Genomic DNA, 26321 nt, shown 5'->3' on the forward strand with positions numbered 1-26321 from the left:
TTAAGTGGAACCCTACGACTTTTTTCTGTGTCGCTCGATTCCTCCCTCGTGACGTTCTGAATAAAATAGCGAATTAAAGTAAAATGATGAAATTCTTTTTTTTTTTTTTTTTCCTTTTTTTTTCCTTTTTTTTATACTAAATTTTTGAAAACAAATTTTAAAGGAAAAGAAAAAATGAAGTGATTCAAGATGAATTAAATATTATTTTCGCAAGTGCTACAGATAATACATGTGCATTGAGAACCGTATCTCTTCTCGAACTAATCGTTTACGTAAAAATCATATGGTTATATTTAGACTAACAAGTGCAATTGCACTTTGCTGTAACTGCATCGCTGCACTTTTATAAAAGAAGTCGCATTATACGACGAGAGAACTTCTCGAACAATGCAAAAGTTTCCTCTACAATTTCGTACTGTCTTCGATTAGAAACAGTTTTATATATAGTTCGGCCCAATTATTAGACCGACATTAATATATTATATGTAGTTCGAAAGAAAAATGTCAATAATGATTTTAATACAATATTATTATATATATAAAATCTGTGATGTGTGAAACGCATTACATTTTATATACGACAACCGGTCAACAATGTTTTTAATTCCTTCTTATACAAATAAGCCTCGTATAACGCGATCATACACTTTTTTAATTTTTATCATTTTAATATATTTTTTTTAAATTCATAAGCTTTAATTTTCAACATTATGTATAATGAAATTTATATTTTGAAGTTTATACTTATAATCATATATATGCATGAGTATACACTATCATTTATATTTCGTGATTTTTACATTAACTCATATCACTCATACACTTGAATTAAATAAAAATATATTCCTGTTTGTTCCATCAGTGTTTTTGATTTATATAAAAAAAGAAAGAACGACATTCAAAGCAATTTTGAAAAAAAATGTGGAACTTAACCCCGTTTTTTTTATTAAATCTGAATCTCGGTATAAAGCTGATTTATATAACGAGGCATTTCTATGGAACGGAATATTCGCGTTATACGAAGCTTACCTTACTTATTTAGTACGATGGAAAATTTGTTCGACTGAACGATCGCATCCTCTAATAAGGAACGTACTCTCGATAATAAAAAGAGGTCTCGTGTTACACAGATATGAGATACGTTTGTAAAAAAAAAAAAAAAGAACCGTAAATAAAATAAAATAAAATAAAATAAAATAAAAGAATAAAATAGTATACCTGTATAGTGATTCATCGATAAGGAGTAATGACCGTGAGAAGGTATCGATGTCGTGTTGTACCCTGGATCTAAATGGTAGAAAGCATACGAATTCGTGGAACAATTATTAACATCGAACGTCTCTTTATTCTCATTCTATAGGACCTTGAAAACTAGTCTTTCAAGGTCGAACAAGTTCGATGACCGCTATTGAATATCCTTCGTTGTGTCGCGTCCCTCACTTTTGTGATTTTTTATTTTTTTTCTTTTTTTTTTTCTTCTTTTTTCATTATAATCTACGTAATAATTTTTTTTTTGTAATTATAAAAATGTTCACTTTATTAAATAAATGATTAAAACTATAAATAACATATAATTTCTTCATAGTTATAATCTATATAATTCAATTGCTTTAAATACAAATAATATAAGATTCTTTTTATTTGCGAATTATATGATCTGTACAATAGATTTTATTCTACAATAATAATAATAATAATAATAATAATAATAATAATAATAATAATAATAATAATAACAACAATAATAATAACAATCAATTAATTTTTAGAGAAACAATTTCAGCCAAAAAAGACGATTTATTTAATGAACGCAATAAGATTTATAATACAGGAAAAGACTGCATTAGATTTTAACCCGTTAGAAGCTTGAATTATGATCGTTGCACAAGAGAATGAGAGAGAAAGAGAGAGAGAGAGAGAGAGAGAGAGCAAGTGATGAAGGACGGAGGAGAAGAAAAAGCGAGGGTGGATTATCGTACAGAACGTTCTCTTCCTGTTTGGCACGGTGCCCATGCGGAGGAAACGATGGAAAACCTCGAGTTCTGCTTTTTCAAGAGAGAGATTTGGTCCAAAGGATCGTCCTAGAGGATAGAAAATTAGGAGTGGGGAGGAGGAGGAAATAGGGGACAGGGAACAGAGGGTAGGGAGGAGGGTAAAGAGGGAAGAAGAAGAAGGAACGAGAGGTCGAGGGAGAAGGGTGGGTGTTGTATTCCGTTGTGGTGGAAATTTAGGACGAGGTCGAGTTATTCTGGAGTACGTTAGGAGTCACGTGATCATCGAAGGAATTTTGCATTCGACAGATTTCCCGTTGTTCTAGCAACTACGTATATGCAGAACGTAGAAATCTTTCGTTTCCGATTTTTCTTCCCGAATGATTTCGATTTATCGAATTATTGCATCATATCGTGTCTGTGTATCTCTGTTCTGTTCGTATGTGTATCTTTGTGTGTGTGTGTGTGTGTGTGTGTGTCAAACCGGATTTTCATGCATTTTCACTTTCTTCGTTTATCAACCGCATCGAGGCTTCTTATACTTTTTCTAGATCGCGAAACTAGATCAATGATCATCCGTCCGCCTCTAACGGTCAGGGTCATCGAGCAAGGATTTTCTTTTTTTTCTTTTTTTTTGTTTTTTATCGTCCATTCTTGATGTGTGTGTGTGTGTGTGTGTGTGTGTGTGTGTGTACATTGATTCTTTAAAACTATAACAAAAAAATGGAGTGAGAAAAAAAGTAAGACAGACACACTTCAATCTTTTTCTTCTTTCTTCTTTTTCTTCTTTTTTTTCTTCCTTACTTCTTGCATGACGATCTCGAGGTCGAGATCATTTAAGGAACCTTTGAAATGTCCCTTTTCTTACGTCTTCTTTCGTTTCCTCTTCCTCTACTCTTTATTTCTCTCTTTTGACTCGTTTCGAGTGTTCTGTCTGGCAAAAGTGACTCTTTGTAACTCGCATTCGTGACTATTTCGTAAGAAACCGGCTAAGCAACAGGCTCGTGAAAATTGTGAACAGGGGGAGAAGCTCGTTTGAATTTTTAGAACGAAATTGTAGTTCCGCTCCTCTCCTCTTTCTCTCTCTCTCTTTTTCTCTTTCATACACACTTGTCTCGAGTTTCAATCAGAATTACCTATATATTTATAATATATTGTACATAGTCGATTGAGAAAAAAATTTTTACGACTTTTGATAAGTCGTAAAAATTTTATAAAAATTCGGCGTTTTTCGTTCTTTTTTCTTTTCCTTTCTTCTTTTTATTTCTCTCTCTTTTTTTTTTTAGATATATCTACTATCGTATTCTCATTGTATGCGAATACGTACGTTGTAAAATTTTTACGAACGAGATCCATTCATGAAAATATATCACAGACGGTGCGTGAGTCATCGCGAATTCGTACAAATCGAATGATATATATTACGTACGTTTTAGAGGTCTGGTAGCACGAGGAGGAGGTGGTAGATGAGAAGAGGGAAAGAGGAGGAGGAGGAGGAGGAAGAGGAGAATGATCATCTCGAGATATACGGGATGATGCAGCGCCGGAAATCTGGAACAAAGGGACGGGACCGCTGAGCAACACGAACTCTCTCTCTCTCTCTCTCTCCCTTCTCTCTGTCTCTCTCTCTCTCTCTCCTTCGTCTCCGTCAGTCTCTCTAAATGTCTCTCCCACTCCTCTTCCCTCTCTCTCTCTCTCTCTCTCTTTCTCTCTCTCTCTCTCTCCCTCTTTCTCTCTCTATCTATCTATCTCGGAATCCCTTTCAGTCTCTCGAATCTAGGCTGTTACCGTGGCAACAACACAGGTACGAGCCAACAGCAGAACTACGAAGGCCAGACGAGAGAGAGAGAGAGAGAGAGAGAGAGAGAGAGAGAGAGAGAGAGAGAGAGAGAGAGAGAGAGAGAGAGAAGAGAAGAGAAGAGAAGTATCTCTATCCCTCTTTTTCAAACTTGCTTTCTACCCTTCTCCTACGCCTCCTCTTCCTCTCTTTACTCCCTCTTTCCTTCTCTTTTACTCTCTACGCGGATCAGATGTTCGAAAAAATCAATAAGACTCTCCCTCTGCCCTTAGACTTCTCTCTCTCTCTCTCTCTCTCTTGCGTTCTTTCTCTTTTGCTTCTTCATTATTGTCACGTCGTTCGTGAAATAAAGAGAGAGAGGGAAAGACAAGGAGAAGAAAGAGGGGTGAAAGGATGAGAGGAATTGATACACACGTGGGTAGTTTGTTCTGAAAGTCAGTCTACAAGCGAGAGCCGACTCAGCTGATCATGTTCTGCTCTTTCTGGCCCTTCAAAAGCCTCCTCGTGGAGAACCTCTCACTCACTCGCTCACTCTCCCTCTTTCTTGCGTCATCGATTATTTATATTTAATTATATCTGATAGAAATAAGCCGTGTTTTTTATAAATAGGTGGATATGAATTTATATATATATACTCATATATATATACACATTTAATATATAACTAATAATATATAATATTATATAACATATAATATATAATTTAATATATATTTATACGTATATGTATGTTAAAAAAATTCCTTAAAATAAAATTTATTTCTATGTTTAATCAATTTAACACATCATAAGAATTTACGCTTATTGTGGATAGAAAAAGAAATGAATGAATTTATTTAAATTGTCTGACAAATATAAAACATGTCATTGACGATGATCGTTTAATTAATAAGTAAAATAATTAATCAAAAATATAAGTTGTCACATAAACTATCATAGAATAGAATCTACATATTAAGAATAAATACGATGTTCGATATCGATCTTTGATCGTGCATATTTCAATATTCAAGATAAGAAAAAATGTTAAAAATCAAGATAGAAATCGAGATCGAACGAATCGATCGAAAGATCGTATAGTAGAAAAAGATATACATTTCTTGTTAAAGATATTTTACAATCGCGATTAAGAGCTTGATTTCTCGAAGACAAAGTGAAATCTCAATCGCAATTCGATGTTGATTCGAACGTTTCTCTCTTTCTCACTTTCTGTTCCTCTCTGTTTTTCTCTTTTATTAATGATACGAATGTACACACCTGTATATACGCATATACACACGTATATAAACAATTTTATTAAACTCAACCATTCGCGTCCAACAACCACACGCAACTGTTTCTTCTCTCTCTTTTTTTTTTTTCCTTTCTTTCTATTACACGATAGTAACGCATTCACGTTTTTTCAATCGTTAGAAAGATACGATCATAGAAATGTGGGTTAAAAGAATAATATAGAAATAGAATAGGAGAATTTTTCATTGGATCCATTCCGATCGATCGGATTTTAAAAACCACTACCGTGTTGTAGATCGTTGACCTCGCGTCCTTCAGAGGTAGAAAGACATACAGAGAGAGAGAGAAAGAGAGAGAAACTCTCTGTAATTTCACAAAAGGCCGAAAGTGTTGAAACAACGACGATCGTCCAGCCTTGCGTGTCAAAGGGATCATCGAGGCATATTATACTTTGGCCATCGATAATCCTTTTCCGTCCGATCGACTTCGAAAGCAATATCGAAAACGCGAACGACGAAAAGGAAATCACTCCGAAAGATGCTCGTGAAAAGGTTCGAGACCAGGCGCTCGCCTGTATAATACCATGAAATTATTACGAAATATATATTTACATTCAATAAGGAGAAGATTCTATCATCGAAAGTGATTTTCCGAAAATCGATAAAATTATTGATAAAAATATTTACGAAGTCATATTCAGTCGTGAAAGGACGAAACGAATTTTTTTTCCTTTCTCTGTCATCTTCCTCAGTTGTTTTTTTTTTTCTTCAACCCTTCGTAACTCAATTTTCTTTTCTTGCTTTTTTTCTTTTCATCTAAAAAAATTATTGCAAAATGTCATATTTATAGCGTAAATATGACTACAATGCTGAGTATTATTTACATTTATTAAACATTAATCTCGGAATATGAAGTAACAATTAAATTGGCAACGAGATAAAACGAAATAAAACTTTAGAAATAAAAATAAAGAAATATGTATGTAGGTATATACGTATGTATGAGTATGCGTGACTGCAATGTTTACATTATAGAGAATTGATTCTTTTTTCATCTTTTCCTTTTTTATTTCTTCTTCTTTCTTTATCCACTTTAATTTCTTCACCAGCGGAAAAAAAATCACTTTCGAAAGACGAACAATTTTTTCTTGTCTATAATTTCTCTCTCTTTTTTTTTTTTTTCTTTTTTAATTGCGTAATTCGTCATAAGGCCAGCAGGTATTTATCTTTTGCGTGAAAATTATTGTATTAAACAAAAAAAAGAAAAAGAAAAAAAAATTGAAAAAGCGTTTGAAAATCGTCACAATCGTGCCATCTATATCGGGAGCTGAGAAATTCTCGAGAAATGGAAAGAGTGAAAGAGGGTGGGCGGGGGAGGAGCATATGTCGTGAATCACGAGGAAGATAGCATGCGTGGATTCTAATAAGTATATCCGCGGCATTCGTGTGTATGTAAGCGTGTACCGAAATGTCGAAGAACGCGTGAATGTAGGTTAGAGTGCGGTAGGGTAGCGAAGCCGCAGCGAGCGAGCAAACGAGCTGCTATGAGAACGAGCGAAAGAGGGTGAGGGAGAGGGAGAGGGAGAGGGAGAGAGAGAGAGAGAGAGGGATAGCGAACGCGAGCAGCTGACGCGGCGGAATCAATATTCCCACGTGTACTCCTATACGGTACATATGTATACGTATACATACATTCTCAAAGAATAAGTGCTACCTGTGTACGCATCTATCACGATGGGGGTCTCTCTTTTTTTGCGAAAAAACACATTAAAATGAACGTCTGAACGTATCTTAAATTTCACTTCGTGACTTTATACTTTTTTTTATTTCTTTTTTGTTTCTTTTTCCTTTTTCTTTATTTTCTCTTCTTTTTTTCTTTTTTTGTTTTCGCGAGATTAATATTTTAATATCGATGATCGTGGAACTTCGATCAAACGAATAATTTAAAAGTGGCCATACTCGAAAGGACTCTTGATTTTTTTCTTCTTTTCTTTTTTTATTTTATACGATTTTTTTTTGTGCTGTTTTTTTTTTTTTTTTTTGCCTCTCGACGTCAAATGTACACCGTGGAAAATAACAATGGAGAGATTGTATAGAAACAAAATGGGAAAAAAGAAATTCGCAGAGCATAATAGAAAATTCGACGTTTATTATCACAAATTATACATTTCAAAGGAAATATCTATAGTCGAAGGCGATAATGCTAACCCGTAAGATATCGACGTTTTTTTCTCGATAAACTAACAAAATAATCTACTCTCGAAGCACGAAGAAACCTCGTTTAAATCGCTTTGATCTCTTCTGGCATCACCTAATCTTTTCTCTTTCCTGAATATTGCTACATTTTTTTCTTTCTTTTCTTTTTCTTGTTTGATATATTTTCACCTTCAAAGAAACGCCATAATTAGGGTATTACAATATCGTAACGCGAAAGAATGCGATGTGTTATTGCGCAAAAATTGAATCTAAATAATTGAATTTTTCAAAAAGAAAGAAAAAGGAGGAGAAGAAGGGAAAGGAAAAACCAGGAAAAAGGAGAGAAAATGAGAAAAAGAAAAGGAACAAAAAATATAAGAAGTGCATGATCCAAGAGTACGAACCAATCAAGCGAGCTCCGTGGATCGTGGCGCGGGCGCGTATAGAGCTTTGCGATTGGTCGACGTACGAGAAGGAGAGAAAAAGCAGGTTTCCGATTGGTCGACCGTTGGCGCCTAAGGCGGCTAGGTCACCGGGAATACACTCGGTCTCCCGATTTTCTTGTTTCACAATCAGACGATCACGGACCGCGAAGCGCGTCGTTGTCGTAGTGATCTATCAATGAATCATCTTCGGAGTGTTTTCCTAATCATTCATATGATACATTTATAAAGAACTATAAGTGTTTCTATCATTTCTTTTCCTCTATTTTTTTTTTTTTTTTTCTATTGGAAAAGTTGAACGAAAACATTTCGAGAAAAAAAAGAAAAATATCGTGAGTCAAAGATGGAAGCGTCCAGAAGACGACTCGTCCGTCGCGATAAAAAACGAAGACCGCGAAAAGGATAGAGAGAGAGAGAGAGAGAGAGAGGTATAGAAAGAGATAGAAAGAGGAAGACGGCGCACACGCGGGCGGCTGCAATCAGGTGACGAGTCGCCGCACTTTCGGTTCACCCCTCTCTACTTCTACCCTCCCTCGTATCTTTCTCCGTACCTCCGTATTAGCGACCTAGAAGAGAAAGAGAGAGGAGATACGAGACGAGAAAACGGGAGTCGTCGGCTGGAACTCGCGCGGCACGTTTCACATCTTTCTTTCTCTCTCTCTCTCTCTCTCTCTTTGTTTCTCTTTTCTTTCTCTTTTTCTTTACCTTTATCTTTATTTCTCTTTCTCTTTTTCTTTTTTTTTTTTTCTATTTCTTTTTCTGTGCGTCTCTCTTGGTAGATCGGCTCTCGTCTCTCTCTTTTTCTCTCTCATTACCATTATCGTCCGGTATTTTCTATCTCTCTCTTTCTCATATTCTCTTGTTTCCAAGCGCAGGCGAAAGAAAGAACGAGATACGCCTACCGCATTTCTTTCCTTTCTCTTCCTTGTCCTCCTCCACCTTCCCCTTCCTTTCCTCTCCTTTATCCTCCCTCTCTCTTGTCCTCCTCCTCCTCCTCCTCCTCCTCCTCCTCCTCCTTTTCCGATTCGTCTCGGTTATCTCGTTCGTCGTCGCAGACGGAAAGTGGACGTCGTTCGGTTCTCTTCTCCTTCATCGACGAGGTTTCGAATTCTTTGAGAAGGAGTTCGTTGAAATAAGATAGAGGGAGAGAGAGAGAGAAAGGCAAAAAAAAATAGTCAACACGTGTGCGAGAGACTCTTCGTTTTAAAGTGCATCGAGTCGCGAAGTCCTTCTTTTCTTACCGGCCATTTTTATTTTTTTTTTCTCTCTCTCTCTCTCTCCCTCTTTTTTTTCGTACGTCCTCTCCTCGGGCAAAGTGGCCGACCGAACGCGCATACTACTCGTCGTCGTCGGCGTTTTGTCAGAGACAACCCGCTAAAATTGGATACTCTTTGGTGCGAGGAGGTAGGACGTAGTAGTGCTGCTGCTGCTGCTGCTGCTGCTGGTGCTGCTGCTGCTGCTGTCTAGTGGTGGTGGTAGTGGTGCTGGTGCTGGTACTGGTACTGGTACTGATACTGGTGTGGTGGAGGTGGTGGTGGTACTAGCGGTGGTGGTGGTAGTGGTAGTGGTAGTGGTAGTGTAGTGGTAGTGGTCGTTGAGGAGGAGAGAGAGGTGGTGGAGGAGGAGAGAGAGGTGGTGGAGGAGGAGGAGGAGGAGGGAAAGAGTGCCGTGCACGGTGTACTCGCAGCTGACCGAGACGACGAGCTGGACGATGCACCGCGACGGAAAGGCATCCTGGCCACGATAACGAAGGTACGACGAACTTTACGCACCGTCAATAAATATCTCGATTATTTTCGAGTATTCTTCAGGGATACGAAAGTAAACCTCGAGAAAAATTATCGTGGAGAAGATGGATAATAATAAATCGTCGTTGATCGTTCACCGGACTGATTTCTTCGTATTATTTTTCATTTTCTTATTTATCTATTTATTTGTTTATTCTTTTTTTTTCTTGTTCTTTATTTAAAAATATATCGTGCACGTACAGTGGATTGTTTAAATGAAAAAACGGAGGAAAGAGGAAAATGCAACCGAGTCAGTGGATTGTTTAGGTGAAAAACGTAAGGAAAAAGAAAAATGAAAGAAGTCTTTTTGAGTGAAGTTTGAGAACCTTATGACGTTTCTATTGTGTGTGCTAACATTTCTCGTTGATCTTCATTTAGTTAGTCGTTAATGTTCGGTGAGGTTGTCTCTCTCTCTCTCTCTCTCTCTCTCTCTCTCTCTCTCTCTCTCTTTTTTCTTTTTTTTCTGTTCAATGTTTTGTGCGACAATATTGCGTTAAAAAGACACGATGCGTGACTTTATAATTAGTGTCTATATATAATGACGTAACTAGTGACGGAAATTCACAAAGGATGTTGTTGCCGTACAGAGAGAGAGAGAAAGAGAGAGAGAGAGAGAGAGAGAGAGAGAGAGAGAGAGAGAGAGAGAGAGAGAGAGAGAGAGAGAGAGAGAATGAGTGAGTGAGTGAAAAGGGGCGGGGGATTTCGTTTGGACGTGAAGCTCCTAACGAAGACATGATTTATGATTTTCTAATGAACTTTCTAATGAAAGCTTGAATTAAAAGAGGGAAGGGAAAAAAATTTCCTTCGTTTGATTTCATTGAAGATTTGTTTATTATTATTCTTTAGTTTTTTCTTTTTTTTTCTTCGTTAAGAGAAAAGTATGTGCATTAGGAGTAACCGTATGTAGCTTGATTACCATTTAAAATCGTAAGAGAGTCCTTCTTTAGGACGATCGTGAGACATGTCATTGAGACATATCGAATTAGACAGAAGTTAGTTGAGTTTGTTGCTAAACTAATAACGCGTCCTGCATCTACAGTGGCAAACCATTCGTGGTTTTGTTCGACCACCATCGTTAGAGAAACGCTTTGAGTCTTGCTCTGCTGTTATACTCTATCGAGCTCTCCACACCATATAGTTCTTTGTATACTAATTACTATGGTTCTGATTGAACTATCTTTGTGACCACAAATTTATTTATTTTATGAATGTCCAATTGATTAGATCGTTTAGTAGAAATTAGTTAAATGAGATATTAATTAATGATTCAGATGAAAGTTTTCCATTAGATAAATATTTTTTTAAAAACCTAATTGTAATACGTACATATGTAAATATCTCGTAGATACATATCCGAGCGATAAATAATTAATTCGATTAAGTTGTACGAACGATCGTAAAAATTTTCTAGTAGAAAAATGTTTTCATAAGAATCAGATCGGTTTTAACGATCGATGTAGATACATATACGTTCTATATGTATTATTTGCAGATACGTTTGAATTTCGGATAATCGTTCTTTCGTTTTATCGACGTACCCACTAGTAGGTGCACATGACAATTCTATTTTCGATTTCGATGCCCGGTCAGAGATTCTTTTTATAGGCTATCGAACTTACGTCCGTCGATAATACGATTCTCAAATAGTTTCCGATCGGACAAAAGTCGAGTAGGAAAATATAAGAAAATGATAGGGATGGAATCGGGCTGGGTTTGTTTAAGAAAGTTTAAGAAAAAAAGAAAAAGAAAAAAAAATATGTGACAAGGTAGAAAAAAAAAATGTTCTCCTTGAGAAAACCTTGAACAATTTGTATTAAATCGTCGGTTTACCTATCTACTTTCTTCAAGGAATTTCAAGATTTCTCGTAATGTCTGCAAGAAATTCTTCAAGTTAGTGATATCCGAATACCATTTGAAATTCAACGTGGCGTGTTATGTCCGAGGAACGTTACTGTAGAAACCCGAAATAACGTGCTTCACAAATACACAGAGAAGAGAGATAGAGACGAACATATAGAGATTTCGAAGAGTATATCGCGAATCGAACAATATCGTCGTTGGCAAGCTAACACTGCCAGGTGTCACTTAATATATTATGGTACTTTCCATCCTCGACTATGGATAGCTCGATCGTTTGTAATTTTTTTTCTATATCATTAACTCTCTCTATCCACCCTCACCACCACCCTCTCCAATCTATCTCGAAGGAAATTATTAGATCGAAATTTGTAGAGCAGAAAATACATAGGCTGTCTCATGTTTCTTTTGATATTACTGTACTCTTGAAAAATATTATTAAAATTTTATCCGAAAGAGAAAAAAAGGAAAGAAAAATAATCCAACAATAAAACATGCATCAGTAGTATTATATCCGATAAAAATATTATAAACTCGACTGTTGCTTTTCTAACATTTCGGATGTTCGTTGTTTCCTTTATTTTTATTTTTTTATTTTTATTTTTTGTTTTTTTTTTATTCGTAACGTAGAGTTAGTCGAGAGGTATCGATGTTTTCTTCGGTGAACTTAATTTCTTTCGGTGAGCATGTAATCTCGTTTGGCAGTACCTGTGTGCGAGCACGAGCAGAAACCTCATAGTTCCGGCGTGTTTCGTGAAATTACCTCGTCCGATGATATAAAAGAAGACACGTATGCATACTCATGGAATGATAATCGCTTAAGTTAGAGAAAATTAGAGTAGAGTTTTCATGATTTCAAAATTAGAAATTGCGTACGCCCTTTCAGTTTCGTATATTTGTTGTTGCGTTCGAACATGTATGGTTTTTATTTATTTTTTTTTCTTTTGTTTTTTTTTTTATTTTTATTTTTATTTTTTTAATCTTCTCGTCTTCTTCTTCCTCTTTCCTTTCTCCAACGTTTTTAAATACATAAATTATAACTCGTCACGTACCACGTTACATTCGCATTTCCATATTTTCCACATTTCTCTCGTATTACGTGGAGTACATTTGAATAAGGTTTCAACTGTTTGAAAAGTAACACACACTATATATATATATATATATACATACACACATACATATATATATGTATATATATAATCGTTAAAAATTAGAGAACAAGGAGATCTAGATCGCGTGGTATAGCAAAGCTCGCGTTTCTCGATCTTAGAAACGTGTTGCGAGGCAAAACGGAACGGTCGCCGTGGTTGGAGACCTTAAATCCGTTAGTAGGTGAAAGAGCACATTGCGAGGAGGCAGGAAAGAGAGGAAGAAGAAGAAGAAGAGAGAAAGAGAGAAGAGAAGTAGAAAGAGTAAGAGAACCCGAGTAATTCGATGTGACTCACACTCAGAGTATCCATGGCACAGAAACTCCATGACAGCCATTGTGATCGCGCCTTTCTTTCGAGACCTCGTCAGGGTTCACGATCTCGGACCAGTTTCTTTTTACTACCTTTACCAGTTTTGTTTTATAAGCAACCGACAACGACGACGACGACGACGACGACGACGACGAAGACGACGACGACGACGAGGACGACGATGACGACGAGGAGGAGAAAGAGGAAGAGGTCGGTCGGTCCGTTGGGAAAATCTTCGATACGATCTAACTCTCGTTCAGCTTTGAACGTTAGCCTAACACCGTCAGAGTATATACCTGAGGAAAGGTCATTGATCCTTCCTTGGATAGACTTCGCTCGATCGCGCCTAGTTACTTTTCCTTCGTCTACCAACATAAATTTGTTTTCTCGGTCGGTCGGTCGGTCGGTCGTTCGGTCGGTAAAACAGTTAGTATTTAAATACTTAATATAATAGATAGATATTGATATAATAGGTACATACGATGTTCCTTAACTGATATAAAATTTAATTCGAAATTTAAAGAATACTTTTATATTTTATCTTTATCGAGTAATTTCCTTTTTTCTAAGCGTGGAAATCGATCATCAACCGTTACGAGAGGACATTTTCATCGTACTAGAAATAATAAGATCTGGGTGGTAGAGCTCTCTCGGTGAGTTGCGAAAGGGAGAGAAAACCGGGCCGACTCCCGACCCTCCTTTGACCCAAATAACGTTCGGATCTGGATTGACGCGCTCGCGAAGGTTACTCCGATGCTGCTTTTCCTCCTCTGGAAAAACACTTTTTTTTTTCTCTCTCTTATTTTTCTTTTTTCTTTTTTGTTTTTCTTTTCTCTTTTTTTTTCTTCCTCCACACCGTCCTCCTCATTCTTCTCTTATTCTTCAGATCGATTCGATTCTACTCGAGTTCCAAGTTATTATCTGCTCACACTCGACCTATATATATATATATATATATGCATGTATGTATGTATATAAAAGAAAATAACGTTATCTAGCGACTTAATCGACCACTTTTCACATTGATACATTTAAGAAGAAAGTCTTGCACAGAAGTGGAAAGTGACATTACGACCTCTGCGATTGTTGACGTTCCGCGTAGAACTTTGGCAATGATTGGTAGGAATTTTCTTCGAAATCACCTCGTAAATGTTCTCGTGGTCACGAACAGAGAGACTCACACTACTATCATGTCGCTTAACTCGAAAAGATTTATCCGGCGCGATACGAGAAAGAAAATTTATTGCACGCCGCTACTGCACACGCCGTGTATTATTATTAACCCTTTATACTCGGCCCATTTTTCTTTTTTATTTATTTATTTATTTATTACTATTATTTTTTTTCTTTGTCAATAGGTAGTCATTTCCAATAATTGTCAGATGATATTCAACTAAATATGATATCTACTTTGAAAAAAATTTAGTGGTATCTTTTCTCTTTTTTTTTTTAATCATTATTTATTTTTATTTATTTATTAAGAACACGTGTAAAGATCAATCTGACGGCATTACTTAAATTAATTCGTTGTTATTAGCACGACTATAAATAAATAATGTGTGTCAGTGATGCCTGGTAGTTGCAGTACAAAGAGTTATCTAAATAAATAACATTCTTACATAATACGTTAAAGGTAACGTAGCAGACAATGCCGACCTAATTCGTTTTATTCCAAACAAGTCACCTCATACGGTTTCGCAATGTGTTTTCTTCTTTCGTGTTCTCCATGACGAACCTGACCGTGAAAATAATTCACAGAGAAACCAGATTTTTCACAAGTCTTTCACATACGTGATCGTTCAAACTTGTTTGACGAGTCAAACAGTCTGATCGTTAGCGAAAAAATTCACTCGAAAATTCACTTCGACCGGTCCTTTCCTAATCACGATTCTAATAAGAAGCGTTTCGAGCACATACAAATTATTTCTCGCACGTAACTGTTTTTTTTTTTTCTTTTTTTTTTGCTTTTCTCAAACATATGCGATTATGTAAAAATATTTGTTCATGATCGATAACGAAATAGGATCAACGATATTGTTATTTGAAAGATATCGATGATCGAATAATTATTTTTTTCTTTTTTTCCTTTTCTTCTTTATAAAAATTTTTTTTCCTTTTTACTTGAGCTGAAATGTTTGTAGAAAAATAAGAAGAAAGAAGAAAAAGGTCGTACTCGTCGTCCTGTTATTTCACCAAACTAATCTCTCGCGAACATCGTCGAAATCGTTCTCAAGGTATTATCCGTCTCAGTCCCGACTTTTTGCGATGATTCCGCTAGCCGTGAGAAAGTCAAACATCGGCCAGGAATACCTCCGAGACCTTTTCACGAAGAAGGGAGCTATAAAAGATGTTCTTTAAAATTGATCCTGACCTTCGTCTTTTCAAAGAGTACTTGGAAGATCCATAGATCTATAAAAATCGAAAGAATGATTTATCCATCTATATATTTATTTATATCGATTATTTAACATATAATCGTAATAATGTTTATCTTTTACAAGCTAAAATTTGTCCTTTTGTTAAATGTAAAAGAAATGTTAAATGAAAAAAAAAAACGAATAAAAGAAAAAGAAATGAAGAATACGTCGTTTGGATTAGACAAATTTCTAATTCTCTTTCTCTGACAACGCGCGCGTGCGAGAGAGAGAGAGAGAGAGAGAGAGAGAGAGAGAGAGCCGAGAGCAAAGAATCGAAAGTTCGTTTTAACGATCGACGTTGACTTTTCACAAGAGGGCTACGCCTTAATGGAAAGCGCTCTCTCGATCATCACCGTGATTAGATCCTCGGAGGAAAGTGCACGCGATTAGATGGCTACTTCAAACGCGTGCCTGTCGTGACAAAAATGGAAATCGAGTTGCACGCCATGAAACGTACTTACATTTATGTACGACGATTTCTCTGGCTTCCGTTAAAATTCTTTTCAATAATTATATCGATTTTACTTTTACCCATTGTTACAAAATTTATTAATTTATCATACATTTATATGATTATTTATCGTTCGTCTATTCTGATCTTTATTTATTCATTAATTGATTTATTTATTTATTTATTTTTTTTCCTTGTTTTTTTTCTTTCTCTTCCTTTTCCGTTTAACATAAGCCGGAAGAGTTTCAAGGACGCTTGTTAAAAACTCACGCGATTATCGCACGCATTTTATTTATTCCCTTGTCAAACCGCAATAATCTTTAACGATAGCGAGTAGTCGAGCCATTCCGCTTTTTGATAAGGGCCCAACCTATTAGTTCTTTTTTTTTTTTTTTTTTTTTTTTGATAAGGGCAATGATACGTGTAATAAAAACCTACGAAAGAGTTCCTATGGTTACATACTTACGATACGATCGATCGATAACCGTCAGGTATTATCGATTTTGACGAAATTAGACTCTTTTCTGTTTTCAATCTCTCGGCGTAAAAAAAGATATATAATATGCATGTTTATATATTATATATCCGTATGAATGGTACGTGCTTATACACGTACGTTCGTTAACGTTAAAATATTGTAATTGTAACATTTATGAGTCAGAGATAATTACTGATTTTCTGACTTCGCGACACTTTAATCGCCATCGTCTAATGATTCATTATAAAACGTTCAGACTATTGTTTTTATTCGTTTATTACAAGATTATATATGTATCTATATATGAATATGTATGTGTATATATATATATACTCTCTTACTTTTTTTTCCTCCATTCAAAAAAACAAGCTTCGAATATACTCCGTTCGTTATAAATATATTATATTGACAAAAAATTCATATTTGAAGTATATATATATATATATATATATATAAATACAAAAAATATATACTAATTGACAACGATCGAATAAGTATATAATCTGAATTGTTTTTAGTTACATTCAATAATTCTTTTTTTTATATAATGAATATCATATAAGCAACTTATATATATTGTTAAGTTCATTAATCGATTTCGTTTGATTCTTCCCGTTCTTTTACAAAGGAGGCAATTTCCGTTCACCGTCTACATTTCTATCTTTTTCTTTCTCCTCCCCCTCTCTCTCTCTCTCTTCCTTAAATGAGATACTCGTAGTACGATGCAATCGGTGTTTTCACTTTCACACGATTTCTAGAGACGAAGTTCATAGAGACGGATACGATACGGCTCGGATCCCTTTCATTATTTTTTCTTCTTTTTCTTTTCTTTTTTTCTTATTCTTTTCTTTTTTCCCTTGCCTCCATTCGTACCTCTTTCTCTTATCCTTTCCAGTTTTCAAACGAGTTACACAAATGGTTACGTAAATTCGTTCCTGCCAGTTAAAACATACGAATGAATATCTGTAAAAGTTGATTAGTTGTAAATAAACGAATTGAATATGATCGAATTGATATATATATATATATATATATATATATATATATATATCAATGTTCGTTTTGATCGTTTGTAATCTTGTAGATCATTTGAAGATTAAAAGAGAAGACGAAATAGAATGTGCAGAATATGATTGTGATTTTGATAGTTTCTTGATTCATAGGAACAGAGAGAGAGAGAGAGAGAGTGAGAGAGTGAGAGAGAGAGAGAGAGAGAGAGAGAGAGAGAGAGAGAAGGATAGATTGAGGAAGTAATAATTAGAACGATCATTTGATTCGAGGTAAATCCCAGTACATATTGCACTTTCCCGAGTAATTTCGAATAACGGTAATTAAAGTTACATCTTTCGAATCACTCGTATAATCAATTCGTATGCTTTATATTTCTCTCTTCTTTTATCTTTTATACGTACAAACGTTTGAATACAACCAATTCCATAAGGGATAAATCCCCTGTTTCATGTTTTGTTAATTAATAAATTCACCGTATGACAAATAATATCGTGCGGATAAATAATTGTACATTAACTGTTTTCAAGATATTTAAACGCATCGAGGATTAAAGTTGGAAATTATACAGTTTACCTGAAGTTATTACTAACTTTATACAAACATTATGGAACTATTATTGATTTTATTGTTCTTATTGACTTTATTTATTGCCGTATTATTATTAGTATTTTTGAATATTATACTGTAATAATAGAATTATTATTATCAGTATATTTTGTCGCGTTTATTTATTAATACTTTTAGATACTATACTACATAATTGTAGAAATTACCATTCTTTTTCTTTTTTTCAATTTCTCTGCTCTAATAAGAGAATTATTATCATTAGTATTTATTTATTATTGTATAATTAGTATTTTTTTATCGATATTGTTTATTATCCAATTAACAAGTCCCATTATAAAACAAATTTACAAAAAAAAAAAAGAGAAAGAAAAAGAAATGTTGCAAGTCATTGAAAATATGAAATTGTTGTAATTATTTGAATCGTTATATTGTACTGTTACTATAACAGTATAAATGTTCTTTTATCTTCCGAAGTAATTATTCTTTTTCGAAGATTCGCGAATTAGCAAGACCGTTAGACGAAGGAGAACGTCTATTTTCGTATGCGGTGCGTTGTCGGTCGATAGAAACGGGCTAGATCCAATTACAGGCTCGTTTATGCGACCGAGAGAATATCACTTCGTCCCCTCACATATATACTTGAACACACACACACACACAAATGCACACATACGTGCAAAGAGACAGACACGGACACGCATTTACCGCAACGTCGCCACGAGAGGACGTTTTGCAAAGCTATGCGCGCTTGCAGCGAGGCGCAGCTTCGTTGCATAATTTAGAGACGTTCTCGTCGACCATCTCTCTCTCTCTCTCTCTCTCTCTCTCTCTCTCTCTCTCTCTCTCTCTCTCTCTCTCTCTCTCTCTCTGTGTCTGTCTCTCTCTCTGTCTCTTTCACTGACTCACTCACTCTCTCCCTCCCTATCTATCTATCTATTTATCTATCTTTCATCCTCCCTCAACCCTCTTTCTATCCTTGTCTTCCGAGTTAAAAAGAGAAAGCTCGTCGATTCATAAACACGCTCGTTCGAATTTCTTCTAATATTCTCTTCTTTTTTCTTTCTTTATATATACATATATATTAATTTATTTTCCGGAGATATTGATCAAAATTTGTCTCTCTTTTTCTCCCTCGATCTTTCTAATTTAAATCTAATTCCATTATTGTTAATTATTGTCTTGATGCTAATAGGCCCGTTTCAAATTTTCTCATAAATTTTTATTTGGATTTACGTAAAATGAATTAAACCGTGCGTGCACTTGTTAGTACCGCGCATTCTCCCATATGTTTGATAATAGAAGAAAAAGAGAAAGATTTAATAAAAAAGAAAGAAAGAAAGAAAAAGAACGACAGAAGAAAAGCAAAATGGAACGAGATATAATATTCACGATCGTAGGAGAATACGAACGTTTGGGCCGTGCGTTTGGCTCTTTAAAATAGCTTTTAACGTGGAAACTTATGTAAACGAGGAGCGCCAGTGTATCTTGGAAAAGCCATCCACGGCTCGTTAGATGAGTAACATTTAGTAATGGTCTTTACTCGCGAGTGGGTGTGTACTCGCTGAAATCTTAGCGGATCGATCCGGTAGGTTACTCCTTGCGTACTTTACGGCAACACGTTAAAAGATATTGTATATCTTTCCTTTCCATCTAACAAGCACGTTCTCCTAACCTATGTCTACATACATTAATATATATTACACACACATATTTATACATATATATATTATATATGTATATATACATGTATGTATGTGTGTATATAAAATACATTATATATATATAATGTATATGTGCATGTACATATATATGTATATATGTATGTAAGTATGTATTCTTTCTGTGTATATACATTCGTAGATGGATAATACGTATGAGCTTACGAACGTGTATATACATTCTTACATATTATTTACGTATACACTACATGCATACGTATGTTTATGCATGTGTGCGAGCAAGTATATGTTCACGTGGGCGTATTCGCGCGTTTCAGGTGAAAGCGAACGTTCTGAGCGTATTTTTCTTCTCTCGGGATATTATTTCGGCTCATTGTCGGTATGGGTTTCTTACGTATCGCGACGAGTGTTTTTCTTTCCTCACGCTCCTCGAAATTCTCACTACTTGTTCGTTCTCTCTCTTTCTTCCTCCTATTTTTCACGATTTTCTACTACTCCTACTACTTCTGCCTCTTTTTTTCTTTTTTTTTAACTTCCTCTTCTTCTTTCTTTCTTCTCTACCACTTTTAGCCCGAAAGAACAATAAAAAAAGAAAAAAAGAAAAAAAAAAGAAAAAACCAAACAACCACCATTATTCTCCTCTCGCGTTAGGAAAACGAGACGGTTGTTGAGAAGACGACGATGACGACAACGACAACGTGAAAAGGAACAGCTTTCGAACTTTTTTGCGATACATTAATTCTTCTTTTTTTCTATTATTATTATTACTACGTTTTCTATCTTCTTCTTCTTCTTCTTCTTCTTCTTCTCCTTCTTCTTCATCATCGCTTTCCTCTTTCTTCGCCAAACTTTCACCTCTTCTCGACGTTATTCCGCGTGATTTGTCTTTGAAAATTGCTCATTAATTTCTTTTTCTTCTTTTGTTCTTCTTCTCTCTTTTTCTCTCTCTCTCTTTTTTTTTAATACTATCGTATTTCTAGTCTAGATTAGAAAGAGAAAGAGAGAAAGAAAAAAAGAAGAAAGGTGATAAGAGAAAACTAGTTTCGATTGGTACCAGAGATGTTGATTCGTTAAAAGGATCGTAAACGTATCGATGGGAGACGACGATCGATAATCGAAAGGTGATGAAAGAAGGGTAGTAGAATGTAGTGGAGAGGGAAGGACAGGGGGTGGGTGGAACGGTTGTCGGAGAATCGAATCGAGTCGTTAAAAGTCCGAGACTCTTTCATTTCTCTGCGGCCAGCTTCGTGGTTTGACAAGCCGGCGAAATCACTTCCGAGCCGGAAACGACGATTCTCTCACGGCTGTTTTTATCAGATATGGCTTCAAAAAGAGAGAAAGAGAGAGAGAGAGAGAGAGAGAGAGAAAGAAGAAAGAAAGAAAGAAATGAAAGCCAACGCGAGAGCGAACGCCTGAATCGGTCCGTCGGTTGGTCGGGCAAAAAAAATAATAGCGAGCGGGGATCGAGAGGGTGCCGTTAGAGGAAGAGGAAAGTCGAGTGATTACTCGCATCGATGCCCCTTCCGTTTTTCTATTTCGCTTCGTTCACCATTTTCTCTCTTGCTTTTTTTCCTTCTTCTTTTTATTTATTTACTTAAAAATTTTATTTATTTACTTTTTCTTTTTCTTTTCTTTTTTCTTCTTTCTCTCTATTCGTTCGTAAGTTTTTTTTAACTGAGCAATTTCGTTAAATCGTTGTGATATTTCTTTTATATATGTATGTATGTATGTATGTATGTATGTATGTATGTATGTATGTATAGTTTAGGTCATCGTAGACGTCTCGTAGTAGTCGAAATTAATTTCCGATTAATTAAGATCCACGATCGAAATTAATTAAGGTCAATTAAATTCGAGAATCGTTTGACGTTGGTATCTCGCTTATGTATTAACTAACAACGTTCCTCATGTTTCCAAGTTTCACCGTGTGTGACGAGACGAGGCTTTGCTTGTGCTACTGTTTAGCCTCGGTCTTGTGAGATTTAGAGCACAACGTTCTGAACAGGACGCAGAATCAGAGATTCGGTGAGACCCAAAGAGACTAAGAGGAGATAGATCGAAAGAGAAAGAGACAGACAAATAGACAGACAGACAGACAGACAGACAGACAGACAGACAGACAGACAGACAGACAGAGAGAGAAAGAGAGAGAGAGAGAGAGAGAGAGACAGAGATAGAGATAGAGATAGAGATAGATAGAAAGATAGAAGATGCATGCTGTGCTCACTGGTCCGAAACCTTTGGGCCAAGGACCCAGATGAGTATAAATGTACTTTGAGGTTAACTGGTATCCCCGTTGATACGGTTAAATAAAAGATTACTTAATCCTTATCGTCATTCGAGCGTGTTAGAAACGATTCGATGATCTTGTTACTCCATAGGGAAAATTACATTTTACAATATCTATTCGATTGCGATCGAAAAATCGTAAGTGAAAGCGTAACGTGATAGATAACGTTCTAGTGGTTCTCTTCTATTTTATTATCTTTATATGAACATAAAGAGGTAATAGATAATTTATAAGGATAAATCGTTCCAATTGACAATATTAATCTTCTATTCTTTTGAAAAATACATAAAATATATCTGTTACATCATGTTTGTCCGACATACCGAAAGATATCTTTTCAACAAGTCCCATAATTTTTATAAGATAATTTTTTATTATTAAAAATGTTTATGAACGTTACAGAAATATCGAAATTCAAAAAACCCTATATAAAAAAGAAAAAAGAAAAAGAGAAAAATTAGAAACGCAGTTAGCAGGATTACTTTCGTAGATTTCATTGCAATTTCAGTTGTGCGTTATGTTTCATTTATCACACATGTAATTAACATTTATGATTAATTATTATAAAACTCGTAGTAGCTTCTTCCAGCTGATTTAAAATTCAGCTTATATGATTCATTGAAAAAGATGTATAAGATCATTTTTAATGCATCTCTCTCTCTCTCTCCCTCTCTCTCTCTCTTTTTCTCTCTCGTGTAGCTTTTCTTCGCGCTTCAACCCTTTTTAACTGATCCCTTTCACACGACGTCCTTACTTCAGTCTTCTTCCTTCTACCCTTCTTCCTCTACGTAATAGTTTATTACGTAACGAATGTCGACGAGTAGCGAAGCCCTAGGAAGAAAAGGTTCACCAACGGAGTTGTATACGTGTGTGTGTGTGTATATTATTTACATGTACATATATTTGAGCGAGACAAAGAAGGAAGACCAAAGATATAGCCGATATAATTCCTTCCTTCTTTGTCCAGCGAATATGCACGTTGCGATCTTTGTCACGTCCTTGGATTTTATTTATGTAAGAAACCATGTTGTAACAGTTAAAACGCGAAACAAGTTTCTTGTTACTTTCCCCACAGTCGGCGAAGTCTCATTGTAGTAGTGCTTTTTGTTCGAATAAATGGAAAAAGAAGAAAAAAGAAAAGAAAAAAAGGTAACAAAAAATGTCGACGCGAAAAGACTCGTAAAGGTCAATTAGAGGGTAGTTGATTTATTTGGTTGCGAGGGTTAATTTTTTCCTTCTTTTGCTACCACGAATTCGATAAATGTGTTTGCCTGTGCTAATACTGGATTTTTTTCCTTGTCTCCCTTTTTTGTCTTTTATTTTCACTTCTTTTAATTTCTTCTTATTTTTTTTTTTTTTTCTTTTGTCGTTTTCTTCTTATACCTCACACACGATCGACCGTGTTTTGTGAATAAGTTTTTTTAAATAACTTTTTTTGTACGACTTTTTGTTTTACTAGATAGAACAAAAGTTCCTAGGCGAGTAAAAAGATCTTCAAGTAATTTCAAAGATCGCTTACTCTTTTTCCATATCGTTTAGACTGATTTTTATTTTTCAAATAGTAAAAAAAAAGTTTTACAATCTGTTAAAGGAAAAAAAGAAAAATTACTCTGAAAATTATCGAGAAAACAGAGTAATTGAATTTGAAGATCACCTAAGGACCTAATGACTTTTGGCCTACCCTATAAATATTATCTATGTTTCTCGCATATGAATTGAATCGTTTTTCTATTAACGATGAAAAAGAAAATGGCAATTTTTTCTTTTTTACTGAACAATCAATAAATGAACTCTCCTCTTGACATTAATAAAGAAGAAACAATTACCTCTGAAGAAGAAAAAAAAATTGTCAAGTATGTAATTTTCTTCGAAATAAGGATCGAGGAGCTCGATATTTATCTTTTTATGTCGATTACTATCTGGAGATCAGCGCTTGGTAATCATAACTGTACTCATGCACGTAGAGCGCAACGAGGAAGAACAGGAGTGAGGAGAGGTGAAAGAAAGGAAGAAAGAAAGGAAGACAGAGAAAGAGAGAGATACCGTAAGCGTTAATTGTGAGATCCTTAATGCCACAAACAAGTAGGCTGGCACGTGCGATTTAACTCTCGTGTTGAAGAGCGTGTCGTATCCTCTTTTCTTTCTTTTTTCTTTTCTTTTTTTTTGATTTTTCTTCCTCTATGAATTATATAAAAATTTCATCGTTGAATCTTTTATTTAAAAAAAAAAACAAACAAACAAACAAACAAGAAAGAAGAAAGAGAAAAAATGAAAGAAAGAAACGAACAAGAAGTAGATAAAATAAAATAAAAAAATAAGAAAAGAAGGATTCGAGAAAACATAAGATCTCTCTCTCTCTCTCTCTCTCTCTCTCTCTCTCTTTCCTCCATTTTTTGTCTTCCTACAATTTGCTCTTCTTCAATAAAAAAAATTTCTATCGACGATTTTTCAGGAACACACGTTAATGGACGATGTCTTTGTGCGACATCGCACAGTGATCGATTTAGCAAGCATGATTAATCTCCTTTCGCGGCTGACGTCACTTCATTACCGCACGAACCTTCTTCCTTGCCCGATTAAATAGAGTCACCAATATATAGACCGACACGTATACACGCATACGTGTGTAGTCCTGTATCGATTCGTAAAGGGACATTTAATCTCATGCTCTTCGATGTCTCCTCATACGGAATATATACGAAGATGAAGAGAAGAAAGGGATGAAGGAGAGGAAGGAGTCTTTTCTTTCGTTATTGCGTCTCTCGGAGTGACTTGTTCTTCGATAAAAATGGAGCAAAATTTAAAGAGATGGATAGAAAGAGACTTTTCTTATCACTAATTTTTTTCTTTTTCCATTATTCAACCCTCATCTTTTCTTTTTCATTTTCTTTCTTTTTCGTCTTTTTTTCTTTTTATCCCATTTTTGTTCCTTTTATTCGTGACAAAGTCTGACGATTAATTGTTCTCGGCGAGACACGAATGACTCTCTTTGCCATAGAAACGAGAGAGAGAGAGAGAGAGAGAGAGAGAGAGAGAGAGAAAGAGAGATTAACATTCTAAGGCTTCCGAGATTACTTCAAAATGACCTTGTAAAAATTTATATTGTGATCAAAGAATCGATGCGACACATACGAATTACAAAAAAGGAAATAAAAAATAAAAAATAAATTAAATAAAAAAAAAGAAGAGAAAGAGAGAGAGAGAGAGAGAAAATGAAAAGAAAATAAAAATAAAATCCCCTATGAAACCGTAAAACATTTTTCCCTTCCTTTTTATATTTTATTTTACGTTCGTAAAAGATCGAGTGGTCAAGGTAAAAAGAAAAGGATAGGTTAAACGAACGTTATTACATTCTAACGTTTGCGACCAACGCGTTCTCTTAATTTCCTTTAACGGATCGAATAAAAATATGTACGTGCGTATATATATATATATATATATATATATATATATATGTATGTATGTATATGTGTATATATATATATATATATATATATATTATACGTATATACATAAATGCACGTATATACATATATACATAGAATATCGTTCGTATGTAACTCCTTCCTTATCTTACAATAATGTTATATAGACAAGGTAATGAAATGCTTTCGAAATGGCGCGATGGACAACGAATCGCGATACGCATGCTGCTTTCCTCTCCCTCTTCTTCTCTCTCTCTTTTTGCAAGACCTAATTTCCATTTTGCCGTATATGGTCGAGGACACGATGTGCGCTAGCGAACGAACAATAAATTTGAAACATATTTTTCCTCAAGACATACACACGCAAACCCATACAAAATGGCTAAATTTAAATAATTATATTTTGTGTGCGTGCGTGCGTGCGTGTGTGTATGTGTGTGTGTGTGTGTATGTGTGTGTGTGTATAATTAATATTTAAACGTTTTTATTTATTTTTAAACCAAAACTATGATCGCATCATGCGAAATAAACGTTGAAACTTTTTTATCACCAACCAAATTACATCACACATTGTGTTAATTATTGTGTTATTACTTCTCGTTGAAACTGTAATCAAATTAATATAGAACGAATTATGAATGAATTGTACGTCAAGTTTTATTGTCATGAAAATATTGATATGTATATAATAAGTGCATTTTGAATTCTTAATCCATTGTTAGAGGTTACGATAATTCTTGTTTCGGGCACGTGCATTTTTTCTTGATTGCTTTTAAGATAACAATTTTTTATAAATATATATATATATATATATATATATATATATATATATGAAAAATTTGCACGCAAATTTTTTATTGCACGTATTTTACAATAATCATATATCAATCCCCAAAACAGAAAATGTTCATTTCGATTTATTTGATCGGTATTTGTATCAATTAATGATGAATATACTGTAAAATAAATAATCGATATATATGAATATTTTAATTAATATAAATAATTAAGTATTAGGATTGCGTAAATTATATTATAAATATACTAATCGCATTTATTTTATATACTTACCCGTTTAAAAATACTGATTAAATAGATGATTTGATCAGAACTTTAACGATCGTGCTAATACATGGAAAATTTTGTTGAGATGACTATAGTTTTCTTTGGTATACAACGAGCGTTAAACGTTCAATGACTACAATCATTATTTTTAGCGATACACCGAACGTTAAA

General features: G+C 34.8%; 1 protein-coding gene and 1 long non-coding RNA gene across 7 annotated transcripts in view; one reads left to right on the forward strand and one right to left on the reverse strand.

Moving 5' to 3' along the window:
* LOC122627025 (serine/threonine-protein kinase tricornered) overlaps window positions 1-26321 on the forward strand; it is a 95841-nt gene that overhangs the window by 62762 nt on the left and 6758 nt on the right. Inside the window, exon 1 of one of the 6 annotated variants that reach the window (XM_043807761.1) lies at window positions 9278-9412. The exons of 4 other annotated variants lie outside the window; for them this stretch is intronic. Coding sequence is in view for 1 of the 2 variants with exons in the window: in XM_043807760.1 (XP_043663695.1) it covers window positions 9663-9723 (61 nt within the window). In the remaining variant the exon portion in view is untranslated. Of the gene's footprint in view, window positions 1-9277; window positions 9413-9644; window positions 9724-26321 lie in introns of those variants that run through there. One more of the 6 variants, XM_043807760.1, reaches the window with a different exon arrangement.
* Window positions 8639-9121, reverse strand: LOC122627037. Its single transcript, XR_006326777.1, has 2 exons — window positions 8902-9121; window positions 8639-8770 (listed from the first exon to the last, which is right to left on the reverse strand). It is a non-coding gene; the product is annotated as an uncharacterized LOC122627037 (long non-coding RNA).

Source organism: Vespula pensylvanica, chromosome 2 (genome assembly GCF_014466175.1).
Source record: "Vespula pensylvanica isolate Volc-1 chromosome 2, ASM1446617v1, whole genome shotgun sequence".
Lineage (NCBI taxonomy): Eukaryota > Metazoa > Arthropoda > Insecta > Hymenoptera > Vespidae > Vespula > Vespula pensylvanica.